Here is a 16,330-nt window from a genome sequence, read left to right on the forward strand (position 1 = left end):
ATCCCACTCACTCTTGCGAGGCGCTAAGCTTCAGCTGGCCGAGTGTCAGCTGTCCTCCAGGCTTCACCCTGCGTTGTGAAATACCGAAATGCCTTCGTTACCAGTGTTCAGCTGTCTGTCCTCGGCTTACCCACAGTGGCACAGCCCACGCCTTCTGCCAGCCACATCTGCTCCAAGCATGGTGGCAGGTTGGAGCCCTACAGAAGTCCCGCTTTAAAGAGTTTGAGACAGGACCTGTAAAAACTCCCCAGAGGAGTAAATGCCTGTGAGTGCCGCCTTGTGTCTTTCCAACAGACAAAAAAGAGAAAGAAACTGAGTGCCTCGACCTGCAGTAGCTGGTCAGCAACACCTCACGGTCCTATGTAGCAGAGGTACCTCATAAAACTAATAATATTTTGTGGTTAGATCATGGTTATCTTTGTCCTGAGATCCCGCTCACACGTGTTATACAGATCAGTCAAGGACTGCTGTGGCCTTGGACTTCTATCAAGAAGCCTCCATCTAAATGCAGGTAGCACTGTAAAATGGAGCATAGTCCAGTCCTCCTCCAGCGGCAGCATTTTTTGCTGTGTTTCGGCAGTCTGGCGTTGTTCGGCTCTGCCCTTTTGGTTCTGCTGCAGCTGCAGTATCCACAGAGCCCGTTTGGACCTCTGCAGCTGCCATCGCTGTCCTGTTGTGCCCTGCACTGGGAAATGGCCCCAACCTGCCCGCTCCAGCCTGACGGCGGAGCATATTTGCGCATATTTGTGCAGCACTACACTAAGCCATACTCCCATAACTGAGAGATGCTGTAGAAACATTTGCTTTGCCTCTCCTTGTTCTCTGGGGCTCTACATTTGTGTTGTTCTCATGATCAAAACCAACATCTCATTCTCCGTTGACTTTTTCTTCCCCCCCAAACCTCAGTCAGGGAGCGTGCCAAAGACATGCTTTGCAATGAACTATCCCGATTTGCCACTTTGTCAGCTGTGCAAACTTCTGCGGCCGTCTTCATCTGGGAAATGAGCTGTGTTATAATACGCTTAAACTCTAGTCTTTCTCTAATCACTCTGATGAAGACAGGTGTTGAAATCAAAGCTTTTGCTCCCTGGCTGGCAAATTTTTCCCACTTACTGCAAAGCTGCATTTGAAATTTCCTTTTACTGTCTGTTGCTTGTAGGAAGAACTTTTGGCAAGTCAGAGTAAAAACTATTTTGAAAGTACTGTGCCTATCTGTTTAGAGGATGAAGTCATTATGAATTAACTGTTAAGGAGTCTGCACGGGTTGGAATTTTAGACCCCAAAATGGGGCTACAATTGCTGTGTGAATCAATTAAAAACTGAGCTTAAAAAAAGGGGGCAAAAGAGAAGATAGACTTATTCTAGTGAGGCAAACAGGGAAAAAAATAGGTCCTCTGGTACTGCCTAGGGAAGATAGGCAGCTGCATAGCTCACACTTTACAGTCATTTCAATACCTGAAATGAAGTGTCTGAAAGACTTAAGTTCTTGTGATTTGCTTTACAAAACACACTCCTATTCTAATGCTCATCTTGCAATGCTATTGATCTACTAAAAACGCACCAACTAATTTCTTCCTGAAGTTAAGGCAGTCCTTCTAAAGATATTCCTGTTGTCCCAAAGAAATAAAGTTAAAAAAATAATAGTTCGGGATATTAAGTTTATGTACTGCAGTTTGCAAAAGTGAGAGGTTAGAGGAATGGTGATGCTGCTGAAAATCTTTCCACTCCCATGGCTGTCTGAATCTTGAAAGAAAAAAAATAATAAAAAAAACCCAACAACACAAAACCCTAGACCTTTAATTATAACCTAATCATCTTGATCAGAGCAATAAATATAACAAATGTGAGGCAAGTATGTGTGTGAGAGTGCAGGACTGAGAAAGGTTTAGGGCAAGGATCAGTGGAAAATCTTTAGAAATGATGTAAGAGAAAGCAAAGGCAGGGATTGGAGTTTGTAGCCTACAGCAGAGACTATAAAAACTCTGAAAGAAAGCTGAGCATTAGGGATAAGTTAGGGGGAAGAACATAGCAGGACCATTAAGGTTGGAATTGCTGGTATCCAATGCAAGGTAAGAGGAGTGAGGACAGGGATGGGTTGGGGATGTTTCGTCTTCTGCTCTGTTTACAGAAGCTTTCTTCCCTTCTGTGCTTTCTTCCTTTCTTTTTTTTTTTTTCAAGTTTTTTTGCATTAACAGGCATGCACAAGGTATACACATGTCCACGTCTGATGGGAAAAGCACAGCTTCTTTTTCCAGTTTGAGCTTAAGATAACAAGATGCCTATCACCTAGTATTTTTGGTATTAAAACTGAACTTCTAATATTTAGTGGAAACTTGTTTCCTTCAGTTAATCAGCCAATATTTAAACAAGATGTGTCGGTGCATTTTACAACAGTGACTAGTTAGTTTCATGCTTTTGCAGTGCTTTGCAGTAAACTGCTGTCTGTTTATATTGTTATGGATTTTCCTCTGTGTATGTTATTGTCAAATGCATATTACTTCTTAAAAGAAGTTGAAGAGCTGTGACAGAATAGTTCCTTTGCATTACTAAATACCATATGTGGTAGACAAGTTTGCTGCATATAATATATTTTAAAACATGATAAACTGTGTAGGAAAATAATTTATGAATCTGCAAAAGAGGTTTATTATATCCTATAATAGATAAATATTGATCCAGATTCTGCCACATTCCTGCAATAATAGAATAACCCTGCAAAAGCATTCCTACACTAACAGAGTAATTATCATTATCCAGCGATCTGATTACTTCAGCTTTGTACCACTGTAAATGAAGGCAGACTGATTCAGTGATAGTCGTTGCAATTTCTCCATTCTGAGTTCAAAAGTGAGTTCAAAACTGTTTCACTGTTTCTTTTTGCCTCCTAGACTGGAGTTGTACAAGTAAATACATGTGAATAATCTCTGGTTTAGATGTCCAGAGGCTACAATAAAGTTCAGAATCCACTAATTTTTGAAGTACAAGCACACAGTGCCTTTAGCTTTCCTTACGTGGCTTTTCAATTTGGAATGACCGTCCTCTCACGGGGAGTGCGGAGCTGAAAGCTGTGGGGCTGCAGGGACATTTTGTGCCCCTACCAAATGATTCACTCAGGAAGTCTGGGGTAAATTATTACACTTATCTGTCTCTGCCCACCTGTATTCAAAATGCTGCTCAACTTACTTTCCTTGTAAAATACTTTGAATATCATGAGAAATAACAGGGGAAAAAAAACACAACCAACCCCAAAAAACAACCAACCAAGCAAATCTATCGTGTAAATGATGGGAAAACTGCAAAAAACTGCAAAATATATCTGGCTGGACCAGGTGTTCTTCGGTATTTATAAATATGTGCTGCACTGATTTCAGCAGACTAGGGCTTCATTTTCACTCTTTGAATGAATGACAAGTGTACCTCTCTGGGCTTCTTAAACAGCAAATTAAAAAAATTTGAACCATACAACAGTTGTAAGAGCTCTCTTGATTGACCCTGCCAGAGATTGCAAGTGATTGCAGCTTTCCTTTTCTTCTTAGTCAGCCCAGAGAAACAGATTACTCTCTAATTTCCATTTGCAGTGCATCTTCACCAGGCAATTGACTTTTCTTCTTCAGTTAATATCCTTGATCAGAACATTTAAGTGTTTATCCAGTAAATCAGCATCAGTGTTTGATTCTCGTTTAGAAATTCCAATGCCATTCTTGCCTCTTAAGAGCTTATCTTGAAGGCATATCTTGAAGGCTGGTTTTACCAGCTTTTAAATGACCTATGTTTTTATATTGATAATATATTCTGATAATGCACTCTTCATACCAGGTATGAAGAACTTCCACTTATCACTCCAATGATGTTAGGAAAGGAGATGTTTTTTCTAATATAGAAAACCACAATATATTTCTTGATTTTTATCGACAGAAAGGTTTCTTATTTTTACTTTAAATGCTGAAGATGGCACTCTAACAATGAATAGTTTTTATTTCTCATGCTACAGATGAAGGAAGAAAGCTAAACGTAAAATTGTTAGAACCGTTAAGAAATGTTGGCTTATTCAGTCAGTATGTATAGAGTGTAGGGTTGGGAGTTTGTTGGTGATGAAGAATAGTCTAATAATGTCTTGTTTTCCACACACTTCATAGCATCCTTCTTATTTAATAGTTCCTAGGCTTTTAGATGGTTTTTATCACTTCCATTTGTGTCTCCTGCTCCACGGTCTCCTACTTTTATGGCATTGAAGTGAGTTTGGGGTTTTAAATTTCTAAAATCAGTTGCTAAAAATGGTTTTATTACACAGTGTAGTCAGTTTTACAAGATGTCCAACTTGTCTCCTTCCTGCCCGTTCTAGAGAGAAGCATCCTTGTTTGTTCTGCGTGCCCACTCGGTTTCATGCTCTTTATTCAATTGAAGAGAGCAGGACGATGACTGGTCCTCCACAAGCGTTTGTCCACCTGTGTCAGTTAATTTTTTTCGGGAGTCATGCTTGTGTCTGTTAAGCAAATGTGCCCCAGTAGGGCCGTGTTCATTTGGACAGTTTCTGTACTCCACCTGGGAACCAGAGTGCCACGTGTTCAGCCTTTCTTCATACACGCCGCGCAATTTGCGTGCTGCTCCCTTAAAGATTGCGCCTTCCACGGGCAGGGTCGGCGCAGGGGCTAGTCAAGCCCTGCAGGGACTGAGCCATCGCTGGATCTGGTTTATCTGAGTACAGATGGTAGGAAGAGTTGTATACTTGAGCATCCTCTGATGGCATTTTGCATCTACCAAAAGTGCAGCTATCAATAGCTGAGTCAGCGTTTACAACAGATACTTCAGTAAAATGCAAAGATGACTATCATGGTGATATGAAAACGTGTTAGGACCAAACACTGGAAATCACATTGTTACAGTGAGGGCAATTCCTGAAATGAAAACTTTGAAAAGCAATGACTAGTCTGAAGCGCCTTCTTGAGAAACCTTTAAGGAACTTCATTTTCAGGCAGTGGAACATCCTTGGCCTTGAAATACTGTCAGACAAAATGTTTCATTTGGGACACAGAAGTACTTAGACATTTTCTCAAAATCACTAATCTTACGCCTCTTGCATAAGTTAATGAATTTTAAGTTCTCTCTGTTTACATCAGATGAAACCTACCTGCATCTATTTATCTACACAGTCATGAAACTGAAAATAGAGGGAAATTTACATTGTAGAAGTTGACAGTGTCTGTGCCATATATCTAATGAAATATACGGCATTGTTTAAAAATCTACACCTACTCCAGAAAACACATTATTAATAACAGAGGGTGTGTGACACTGCTTACATTTCGTTTTGTCACATAGTCCCATGCTTCAATGTTTTGCTTTGGTATCCTTTTAGAAAGCAGCACGTAAGAAGTGCTCCGTATCTCATCTGTGGGACGAGAGCAAAACCACCACTCTAACCTATTTTTGGACTCTGCTTTTTTTTTTCTGAGGGTGGGATTTGTTTTGATTTTTCTCCCTTTTCTTTGATATTTACATGACTGGAAAATTACACTTGAGATATACATGATCCCTTCAGAGTTTCTGAAATCGCTAGGACTGCTGGTACGGGTATATTTTCAGCTTTGTGGTAATGAATATGCTCAGAAGATCCATGCTGCAACTTTTTAAAGTAGAACCGATTTGTTTCAGCAAGAGCAGACTTTTTCTCAGAGCTTCACACAAGCTATTTATAAGTTATTCTTTTGGTAAGATACTCATCCATCATAGTTTTATTGGCCGTAAAGTAGTTTCCCATCAGGTGTCCAGTCCAAGGCTGGTGAGGCCAATGCTGGGACTCAATGGTACCTTTGATTAAGATAGGTAGCAGCACTTAATATTCTATTTTGTGGCTTTGCAGCAGCAACAAAATACCTCAGTAACTGGCTTGCAGACACAGCCGTGGTTTCCCCAGGCTGGTTGGAACCTGCATGGTATGAGAGATCCTCATAGCTAACAGGTGATGGAGGTTCGCCAGCACCATCCCAGTTCTCATATAGCAGAAGGACTTGAGCCCTAATGGGTGCTTCCAGGAGTTTCCCAGTGCCCGTGGGACAGTCGTGCCTTGGCTCTCTTGGGAGCATCCGGCACCAAACCCCAAAGGGCTTCTAGGCTGAGCCACAAGAGCAAGGTCCTCGTTTGCAGGTGAGCGCAGGCATCTCCCCTGTGGGTGCCGCAACAACAAGCGGAGCACAGTCATCAATACATAGTGGCAGCTGAAGTGAAAGATGACAGTGCAAGGCATGATGTCTTGCCTCAGTTCTCTTGCTAACAGGCCAGCGAGAAAAATAAAGCTCTTGTGATTTATACTTGCGGAGTAATCTCCACAGTCATGTGAAATATGATAGTTCAAATGGGTAAGAACAATGACAGCTGTTACCGTTTTCGACAGGCAATGGGTTTGGAGCTTGTTGATGAATTGCACGCTGTCTGGGGTTTGTTCGGCCCACTTATCTTCAGGATGTCATTTTGGTTTTTATTTTTTTTTCTTTTAAAGAAAAACATCTTTTAAGTCCTTTGGTTTGATGTTGGAGACTTAACAGTTTCTGTTTGGTAAAGAATTTTGCTTTCTTATGATCTTTTCCTGGAAAATGGCTCTGCACAGATTCCTAAGAAAAAGTTTTGAATGTTTATCCTGCTTTGATAAGGTAGAATAATGTTCTCTCTTTTATCTTTAATTTTGTTTTAATTGGACCTGCAACAAAGATACCTAATTATATGAGGAATTTTAGTTTTGACACATTTCAAGCTAAATTATCACTAAAACACATAAATATGTCTGAATTTCAGACTTGCAATTACATTTAGTGAAGGGTAAACCATATTTTATGTCAGATAACACCAGACCCTGAGATACGAAAGATGTGGAATTATACCCCAATCCCTTGACCTAGCTCTGCGATATTGGTGGTGAAGAGTTTTTCAGAAGAATGCTGGAAATTCAAGATTTTTCAAGGAGGGTGGCTGTCAGAGCTTTGGTTGTTCTCTTTCAGTGACAAATACTGCCAAGCCTCACGGTAGGTCTTTCTCGGAATGGGGCAAGGTAAAACACGGATGGGGTGTACGGCTGGGACAGCCCCCCTTGGCAGGAGGGCTCTGCTGACCCAATTGCAACAGATGAGCTCAAGGAGAAAAAGCATCAACTGCTTTTAACAGCTAAGATCCTATGACACGGCTGAAGGTGGAAAGATAAGTCTCAGACTGGCCGAAGACTGTGATTTTAATTATGTTCGCATAGTCCTCGTTGCACTCTTAGTTTTGCAAACATTTTTCTCGAGCTAAACTGCTCCGCTCGACCAAACCTGTTTCTTTCTCCTGCTTTGGTCACAACACCATGTGAAAATCAGCACAACAGGATCTTGCTGGACTTAGGTTTTGCTCCCTTTTAAACCAGTGACATTGCTTCTTAGCTCCCCATTTCCATGGGCGCTAGGGCCAAACTTTAAGTCTTTACAACTTCCTCCGCTTCTAATTTCACTGGCGTCAAGTTCTGACCAGTTAATCAAATGTCTTTTGTGTTGCAGGTGCCTTAATGTTTATTTTGATTAGTGTACCAGTTGCTATTTTTAGCTCTTTGGTCTTTGGGTTGAATGAATACCAGCACAGATACTTAAACCATAATAAACATGTGTTTTTAACCTTGCCATTTATTTTTATGTCTCTGTATCCAAATAATCAGGATGTGGTTACCTGTGAAGGTAGTAGACTACTACTTCAAATTTCAATGCACGCTCACATACAAAAATATACATTGTAGAGGGTTACAGCTTTAGAAATACCCAGACAGACCCTTGCCTGACTTTAATGGCTGTTGCCATCGGACTGAGAGGCAGTGTTACCCCCTGGCTTACTGCTTTGTCTTTGATTCCAGTGAACTACGTCTGCTTCAGCCCTACAGAATAACCAGCAGCTTTCTTCCTCACTGCTGATCCCTCATGGACAATATAAACCAAAAAAAAAAAAAAGGTGTATAATGAGGTAACCAAATAACAGAAGCACATGTAAAACGTATTGAAAAAGCCATGGAAGAAACAGTTTCAAGAAACAACACTACAAGTGTCATATCTGTACTTTTTAAAACTGGACTCCAAACACTTTCGTGGCTTTTCTCCTTTGTAGCATGGGAAAAAGTACAAAGCCAAATGTTTTGTACGCTGGGAAATTTTCTACGCAGAGGATAAAACAACTATTGTACATCATAGAAATGTATTTATACATCCTTGTTATTTCTGCTTTGCCAAGCAGAGAGTCAGCAAAGAATGGCACAATCAGGCTTGAATTATACTCTGGGGCAGGACCTGGAGACAGAGTAATCAGCAAATTAGCAGATACCTTTGGCACCAGAGGCCCCAGCCTTGTTCTTATTAACATTGGCTGAAATATTCCCACCTGGGTGAGCTGGGGGCAGGTCAGGTTTTAAAAGCTAGATCCAAATGGGGGCTTAAACAGGGTAACCCATGGCCAAAGAAACCCCTGCAGCGAGCAGCTTCCCGATCCTGAGCCTCCCAAAATTTGACCTTCCTGGCATTACTTAAAGGCTCTGTAGGTATCTGCATCTCTACAGCTGCGGCACGTGGTCCAGCCACCACCAGTCTGAGCGATGGATTGCCATGCAAGCTTTTCCCAGGTGTGGGAGCCAGATAACTTTTTTCCAGGATCCCAAGAAAATCCTGGAAGTTGTGGCTACCATTAACTCCTGTTGAGAACTGGTGAGATGCAGCCTTGCTTTCAAAATGCTGCCGGGGAGGTCTGTGATTTCTGCAATGGCTTTAGGCACCCGTACAGCACGCGGGGAGGTCAGGGTCAGCCTGGGTGTCTGCAAGCCAAAGTCTCCCTGCTTATGAACGAGTGTCTAGTTCATCCGATTTTAACACGAGTTTGCGTTCGTTACTCCTGCCACTGCAAGGGCCGGGCCATCGCGCCGAAAGAAATGTGAAGATTTGCAGCGCTGTAAAGGAGCAAAGAGGAGGGAGCTGACTCTGCACCTGAAGCTGAAGGGCACTCAGCTGGCACTGGCTGGGCTTTATGCAGCGACTCTGTAAGATAAAACACGTTAACAGGAACAGAATCTCCCTTTGCTTTCAATTCTTAAAGACCTGTGGAGCGAGGTTCCTCTGGGAATTTGGGAATGCATCTGTGAAGCCATTAATACGTTGTTCTCCTTTGTAGATGCTGCAGTTCCAGCTTGTTGTGGTGCACTTGGCCCTTGTGATTACCCTGCTGCAGTGGCACTCTAGCTCAGTGCTCCTCGCGGAGGCAGCGCCAGAGGTAGGTGAAGGTTTCTGGTGGTTGTCACATAACCCTGCTCTTCCCCCGGTTGTTTTTGGCCACAGAGTGTGGAAAACAGCAGGGTCTCCAAACTGTGTTGGAAGGTGAGCGGTCGGTATTGACTCTGTGAGGGCAAAGCAGCAGCAGGACAAATTCCCCAGTGAAAAGAGTGATGCAAATTGCACAGCTCTGGGAGGACAGACAGAATGGAGTCTCACTCCCATTCACTCAAACTCTCCTGAAGCACCGTGGGATTTTCTGTGTGTTAAAACATCGTCCAGTGACTTTGGATAGAGAACTTCCTGAAGAGGGGAAGGAGGTGATGGAGGGGGGAAGCAAACTCCTCTAACAGTGGCGGGAAGGATTCATTCTTATTCTTAAAGACAAATTATAGTATGAGAATTCTGCGGCTTTCAGAAGCCGTAAGGAGATCCCTGAGAGAAGGCCACCTGCACAAAAGATACAAATGAAAGGAGGCAGAAGAGACCAGGAGAGGGAAGGAGCGGAGTAACTTCCTTAAGCTTGCGAAGGAAAGCAGCGGATAAAATGGGAGAACTGTCTCACGTTTCATCCAGTACAATATGCAGAGGTTGCACCTGAAAATACTTCTGCTGCATTTTCTTTTTTCATGTCGTCTTGACATGAGACAGGCCTGGCAGGAAAGGTTTTTGGGTAACAGTTTCATGCCCTAAAAATATCAAGGATCTCAAAGTTTTATCAAAGTGGCATTGTTTGGCTGTAGGATCTTTACACAGGTTTTTAAGATCAGCATAGAAGTTAGATGCACACTGAAGAATATGGATGGATCCTTCTACCTTGCTCTCTGTCTTCAAGTGAGCACGCCCTGATTATACGAAATAATATTTGTGATAGAAAATAGGGCTTGGGGTAACCATTCCCCACACCAGTGCTGCAGCAGCTGCTGTTCTCATGCCACAGGGGTCTGGTATCCTCTCTCTACCAGTGATAGGGTTTTGTGAGAAGAATGTAAGGACAGAATATCTTCAGAGACTTCCTGATCCAGAGACGTGCGCTGGACCAGGGCATGTTTTAGCTGCTGATAGGCCTGAATTTGTCTTTTGAAACAGTTTAAAATCTTGGTACCCATGACGTCCTTTGGCAATGCGTTCCACTTCATCTATGTGCTGTGTTTAAATGTAGTTCCTTGTATTTATTTTAAACCCACCATCTGGTGACTTCACTGGGTGGATTGGGGAGCTCTTTTTCTTGACGAAAAAAATTACTAGTCTTTATTCATCTGTTTGCTGTTTGTAAGTTTATAAACCCTCCACTGTACCCACTGTACCCCACGCTCATCTCTTTGCTTATCCATGAAGTTGTGCTTTGTTCAGTGGTTCACCATAGGAAAACTGTTGTCTATATCCGATTGCCATTTTACCTGTCTCTTTACAATTCTATTATATCCTTTTTAAGACAAAGTAAGTGGGACTGCACAAAGTACTCAAGAGCAGAGGCTATTTTTTACCTTCTAGTTTCAAGCGTTATTGTAGCTATTTATCCCCACTAACCAGAAGGGAGAGTTCAGTCTTTTTTAAAGGCATATTTTTGTTGCAAACCTCTGTGAAAGTTTTATAACCCTGAAAGGGAACAGAAAGGATTGCTCAGTGCACTTCAGGCTCATAAAAAGTAAAGTCAGAGGACAAAACAAGATCCTTTACAAAAGTACGGACAGTGCCACATCATTTGTGTGATCATTGTGGCTGAGTGCTCCTCCTTACAATAAAGATGACATTTTTATACACTCCATCACCGGTTATGCCACCCATCAGTAGTGGGAAATATTATCACCACAACTACAGTGTGGACCGCAGTAGATACAAGCATATTACGTCATCCATGCGATGGCTTCCTTTGCATTTGTACTAAACCCATTGTGTATGAATAAGAAGGAAAGACAGAGGAAAACCTGCTTCAAAGCATATAATGAAAGGTTTTGTTAGAAATTTTTATCTATTTCCATGAAGATTAAGTGGAACAAGAGGGCAAACATTTCATCTGAAGAATGATTTGGGCTTGACACCCGCTTTCGTAGACTAGCTCCTGCCCTATATTTTCCTGTTATTTGCAAAGCAAGTATTTCACTTTGATTTGTTTCATTTCTTTGTCGATAGACCCCAATATTCTCAGCTATTCTGCATAGCAAAGTATAGTTTGGTTTTGAAAAGGTGTTAAGCCTAATGTCATAACTAAGGTTCAAAATTCTGTGTGAAGTCAACGTACTGTTCTTTCCTTTCCTCTTCCCCATATAGTGTTACTGCATAAATTCCTTAAATGTCAGTGCTGAGCAAGTTTATCTTTGGATATTTTTTGCATAGCAATTAATTAATTTGACAGCTTTGTATGGAAAGTTCTGTGTAAGTTGTCACTACTAGCATTCATTTAAAAAATGAAAATCAGTTTTCTGAAAAATATCAGGATGGATATTGCCGTCTGGAGACCGCATTTTTAAAAAGGATTAAATTACTCATCTCATGCTATAAGTTTTACTAATCACACTGCTGAGATAGGGATAGTGGGCTGGCCTACAAAAACAGGCTTTGTGAAGTAATAAATTCTGATAATTCTTGCAATAATAATGCAGACGAGTTCAATACTATCAAAAAAATATCCCGACCTTTTATGGCAAAGTCCTGTGGGTGGAAAATGTCCACGTTTCACAGAAGGAACTTTGTTTTAAAGCATTGGCCCAGGTTTAGTATTCCAGTGATTATGTATTTATGGGACTGCTGCTGTGACACTGGTTCAAATGGGTTTTTGGGAACTTGAACGGCAAGCAAACGCCCCCGCTTTCTTTTGCAGCCTTTGGAGCCTTCTGCTGCTCTGGGCATGGGAGCACATCCCACTGCCAGTGAAGAGAAGTCAGCCACCAACCTGGCAGCCAAACTGTTCCTCCTTGATGAGCTGGTGTCTCTGGAGAATGAGGTGACCGAGACCAAGAAGAAAAGAAGTTTCCCAGGATTTGGCTCCCCGATCGACAGGATTTCTTCGACCTCTGTGGATGCTAAAGGCAAACAGAGGTAAATTCTTAGATGCTCCTGCCAGTGATATAGTTGGAAGAAGGCTGTCCTGGATACAGATGGGTTAGCTTTAGCCGCCAGCAGGTTTACTGTTGTTGTGAGATGTCTCTGATCAGGGTACCAGAATGTCTACAGAAACCATTGTGGTTGCATGGTGTGTTGTCCTTCAGCTGTGATGAATAATACCTGCACTAGTTCGTTTATCCCCGCAGTGCCATGCAGCTAACAGAGAACATTCAAGCGTATGCATTTTTTTCAGTACTTTTTTTCCACTGATGCGAACTAACATTCAGTTTAAAACTGCCTTTTTCATCATGAGATTATTTCAAGCAAAAATATGCCAGAGGTTCAAAAACAGAAGGGCAGGGCTAGGTGTTCCCGAGGCTGGGGTGAAGAGCAGGTAGGGAGTGCACGTCTTGAATAGCAAGATGAAGAACACATCGTGGAAATGGGCAGATAGTGAATAGAATGGGCTTCAAGACCTCAATCAACTTACGATAAGCCGGGGTTTAATCAATACGGCAGTACAGCAATACCGTCACGGTACACGTTTGGAGATAAGCGTGTTTATAACGGGGCTAAGCAATGACGCTTGATATGGCTGGGGAGAGCCTGTGAGTTTGGGGCAAAGCTCGAGGGGCCGTTTGCTATATCTGAAAGGGCTTAACTGTCTTGTTCCCTTCTTCTGGTAACTGTCTTCTTTTGGATGGAATCCCCAATGCCACAAAGTATTTAATAACATGCTTAAAGCTTAATCTGGAAGTGGAAAGTATTCACAAGACCCCGTCAACATTACAAGTATTTTTTTCAAACAGAGTTTTGCAATATTTTCTTGTTGTTTTTCCATTTATCCACCCAGCCTGCTACTAGGACTTTTTGACTGCAGCCAAAAGTGATAAAATACAAAATTCTTAAAACCTTGAGTAGAACTATTCTGTTCTGTATATCTCTTCAAGAGATCAGAATCAGCTCATTCTTTGTTTGCCTTTTAGCGTGTTTTCCCTTTTCAGGGGAAGAAATACAAGGTCATTTTTGAAGCTGCAGTGCCTTTTTTTGCAAAAGTACACAGTATTCCCACTTTGCCTCATGCTTTTTGGGTGGAAATCTTGTTTCATTCTACATGCAGTACAAGAAGAAAAAACACAAAAGAGGGAAACAGTGGTGAAAATTGTCCAAGTTTTCTAACAGCTTGCCTCTGAACAATGAGCTCATGCAAATGAGCGACACTGCACAAAATTCCTCCTTTCCCAGCGCCATCAGCATGGTTTGCAGTTTTGTGTTGAGATTATCACTTTGGGGGAGCTGATTAGCTTTTGAGTTTGGGATTCACTCATTTATTAGAACCACCTGAGCTGCCTTGATCACTGCTTTGATAGTCAGATACTACCATCAGCATGGACCGCAGACCAGAGGAGTGCTGCGAAGCAGTAGAAAGGCTTTGCCTTTAGGTGGAAACAGGCAGAGGCTGCTGCGCTTAGAGGAGTAAAGCGCAGGACTGAGCACCCCGTCGCTGTCATGCACACGGTATATAATAACCCATTCCTATACCAGCTGAGAGGGTTACCTTTCAAGGCCAGAAAATGACTTTTGAAGTGTGAAAGCTGTCAGATAGGTTCAGCCCCCTGTAGTAACACAGTGTGTGTGGTGCCTGGCAACACAGCAGAAAGTTTTGGGAAAGAGCAGCATCCTGGTTTGAGGTACCACAGCAAACGGCTCAAATATAAGTCTACTTAAGACATTCTTGTGGCACCCAGCAGTTACTGGAGGTCCCAGATCCTAAGCTTGCTCATCAACATCAATTTATAAAGCTTTGAAAACATGGGAAAAGCACGCAGGAAGACATGAGTCTTCAGAAGATGTAGAACGATCCATAGACAGACGCAGAGAAAGAGATTCTGAGAATCTTAGAAAAGGCTGTTTTAAATAGAAAGCATTGCTTTGTCCCCAATAAGTGCTGAAATAGGCACGGTCTGGTTTGGAAGATGGAAGTGGCGCAGGAGGCTGGGGAGGGAGCGGTGACCGCCCTGTTGTGGCTCGGGATGGCCGCAAGAGGGGAAGCTCCGCTGCACAAGCTGCCTGCGCTGCCTGCGCTGCCTTTCCCCTTGGCATGAGGTTACAGTTTCCTTCTCTGTTTAACTACAGAGCATGACGATGTTACAACTAACGATGCAGAACGCTCCCCCACCCCAAATCCAGTCTGGGAAATCAATGCCCCTTGTTACCAAGTCAGGCTCAGTGTGACTCCAGCAGCCTGTCCCCACCTGCCCCCACCAGCTTGTGCCTACCCCTGGGGGGGGGAAAGGGTGCTGCCCTGCAGGCAACAGGCTGAGGATCAGCCCTTTGCATTCTTTCCCTTTGCTTTCCCTACGGCTTAGCGCAACAGTGCTGGACACGTAGGTGTTTGAAGAAGGGACAGTGACCTCATCTGAAAGTAGCTAGAAAAGAGGCAGAGTGAAATGTGTTGCTGATGCTGGAACAATTCTTCTGGGTTCACGTCAGAGAGGTGCGAGGAAAGGAGACTGCTCAGAGGAGACCATGGACTAGGCAGATAGTCCTGGGCAGGCTGTGCAGAGTCCCCAAAGCCACAGGCTGAGTGATCATGGGAGTGCTGGCAATTAAAGTTGGACTCAAGCGCACCGTAGCATGCTCTACTGGTAGTTACTTTGCATTTGCAAACTTAAAGAACAAAATTTCTTATTTATTTTCCTTGACAAGGACTGATAGAGAAAAGAGTTCACTTTCCAGGGTTTGTTTTGGACCTGCATTTTGCTGGCAAGTATTTCCAAGGGCAAAAGTTGAGGTTATTCTCCGCTGCAGAAAATCTCACCATTTTCACAATTAATCAAAATAAAAATTCTGCTGGTGGAAAAAATGCTTAAAAACTAAAATGGGAATCCTTCTTTTTTATATTAAAAACAACAATACAGTATTCCTGCACAGAACTTCTTTTACACTTTCCTCATGCCCTCATTCACCAAATCATCACGCAATGTACCATATGGAGGAAAAAACTGAAACCAAACCCCCCCTATTTTCAATCTCATCAAAGGCTTGCTACTATAGAATCTTGAGAACAACGCATTGCAGGAGACCCCATAGGAAAACCCTGCTGGGGCTCCTCTGACTTGTTCCCTCTCTTACCGTGTAACAGTTTCTACCTCCTTGCTTGCCTTAGACCCGTTTGCCCTGGAGATTTCAAAGATCCAGGCTAATGGGTCACCTGAACTATATGATACTATGCATGAAACAGTTCCTCTTTATAAATGCAGTGTATCTCCTTTCTTTTATGAATAGCAGTTAACCTGAGAATGGTTTGCTGCCAAATAAAAACAGGGATAGTGGATCAACGTCAGCCAGTCTGTAAAACAGGTGCAACTCTTGTCTATTTTTTTTGTAGGACAAGTGAAGCATCTTATTTTTAAACACTCACATCTTTGGCTGCTCCCATGCAGCTGTTCTGCCTCAACAATAAAGTTGTTTGTGGGATGAATGGAGGAATCACAGATGTGGTAACATTTTGATTATTCCTATGATATCTTCCCCCAATTCTTTCCCTCCTTCTTTGTTTTTTTTTTTTTTTTTCCCCTGTGCAGGAAAGTTGTTGAGCTGCCTAAGAGAAGGTTTGGGGTTCCTCTCGACCGAATTGGAGTGAGCCGTCTCGGCAACACCAAGGGTTAGCAGTTCCTGCAAGTAAGCCAAAGTACTCCGGGTGTGGGCAGGCTCGGAGAACGCCCCCCGTTCTCAGTTATACGGAGGTACTCAAGTCACGCCAGCAGGCTTGGAAAGGGTGGCCTGGGGAACGATGGCTTCTTATAACACAGATTCTGCCTGTCAATCTAGCTTGAATGCCCTAAATTAGACCTCAGTAACCCCGTACAAGAAAACAAGTATTTCTAACATTTTCCATGTCCTGTAGATCACCTCACAGTGTGTTTGTCCAGGCCTTGCATTTCTGACATGGGAAAATGTAATGTTTCCCGCTCTTCTGCCTACAGGTGCTTCGGTTCTGAACGACTGATGCTGTA

At 42.6% G+C, this 16,330-nt stretch overlaps 1 protein-coding gene across 1 annotated transcript; it reads left to right on the forward strand.

The window, feature by feature from the left end:
* Nucleotides 1-9,168: 9,168 nt before the first annotated feature.
* Nucleotides 9,169-15,983, forward strand: OSTN (osteocrin; the record flags this gene model as incomplete). The annotated part of the gene is made up of 3 exons (XM_082486824.1): nt 9,169-9,267; nt 12,088-12,305; nt 15,899-15,983. The coding sequence occupies 3 exons, from the start codon at nt 9,169-9,171 to the stop codon at nt 15,981-15,983; spliced, it is 402 nt and encodes a 133-aa protein (XP_082342950.1).
* Between the last annotated feature and the right edge of the window lie 347 nt (nt 15,984-16,330).

The sequence above is a fragment of the Vanellus vanellus genome (genome assembly GCF_965231255.1).
Source record: "Vanellus vanellus genome assembly, chromosome: 8".
NCBI lineage: Eukaryota > Metazoa > Chordata > Aves > Charadriiformes > Charadriidae > Vanellus > Vanellus vanellus.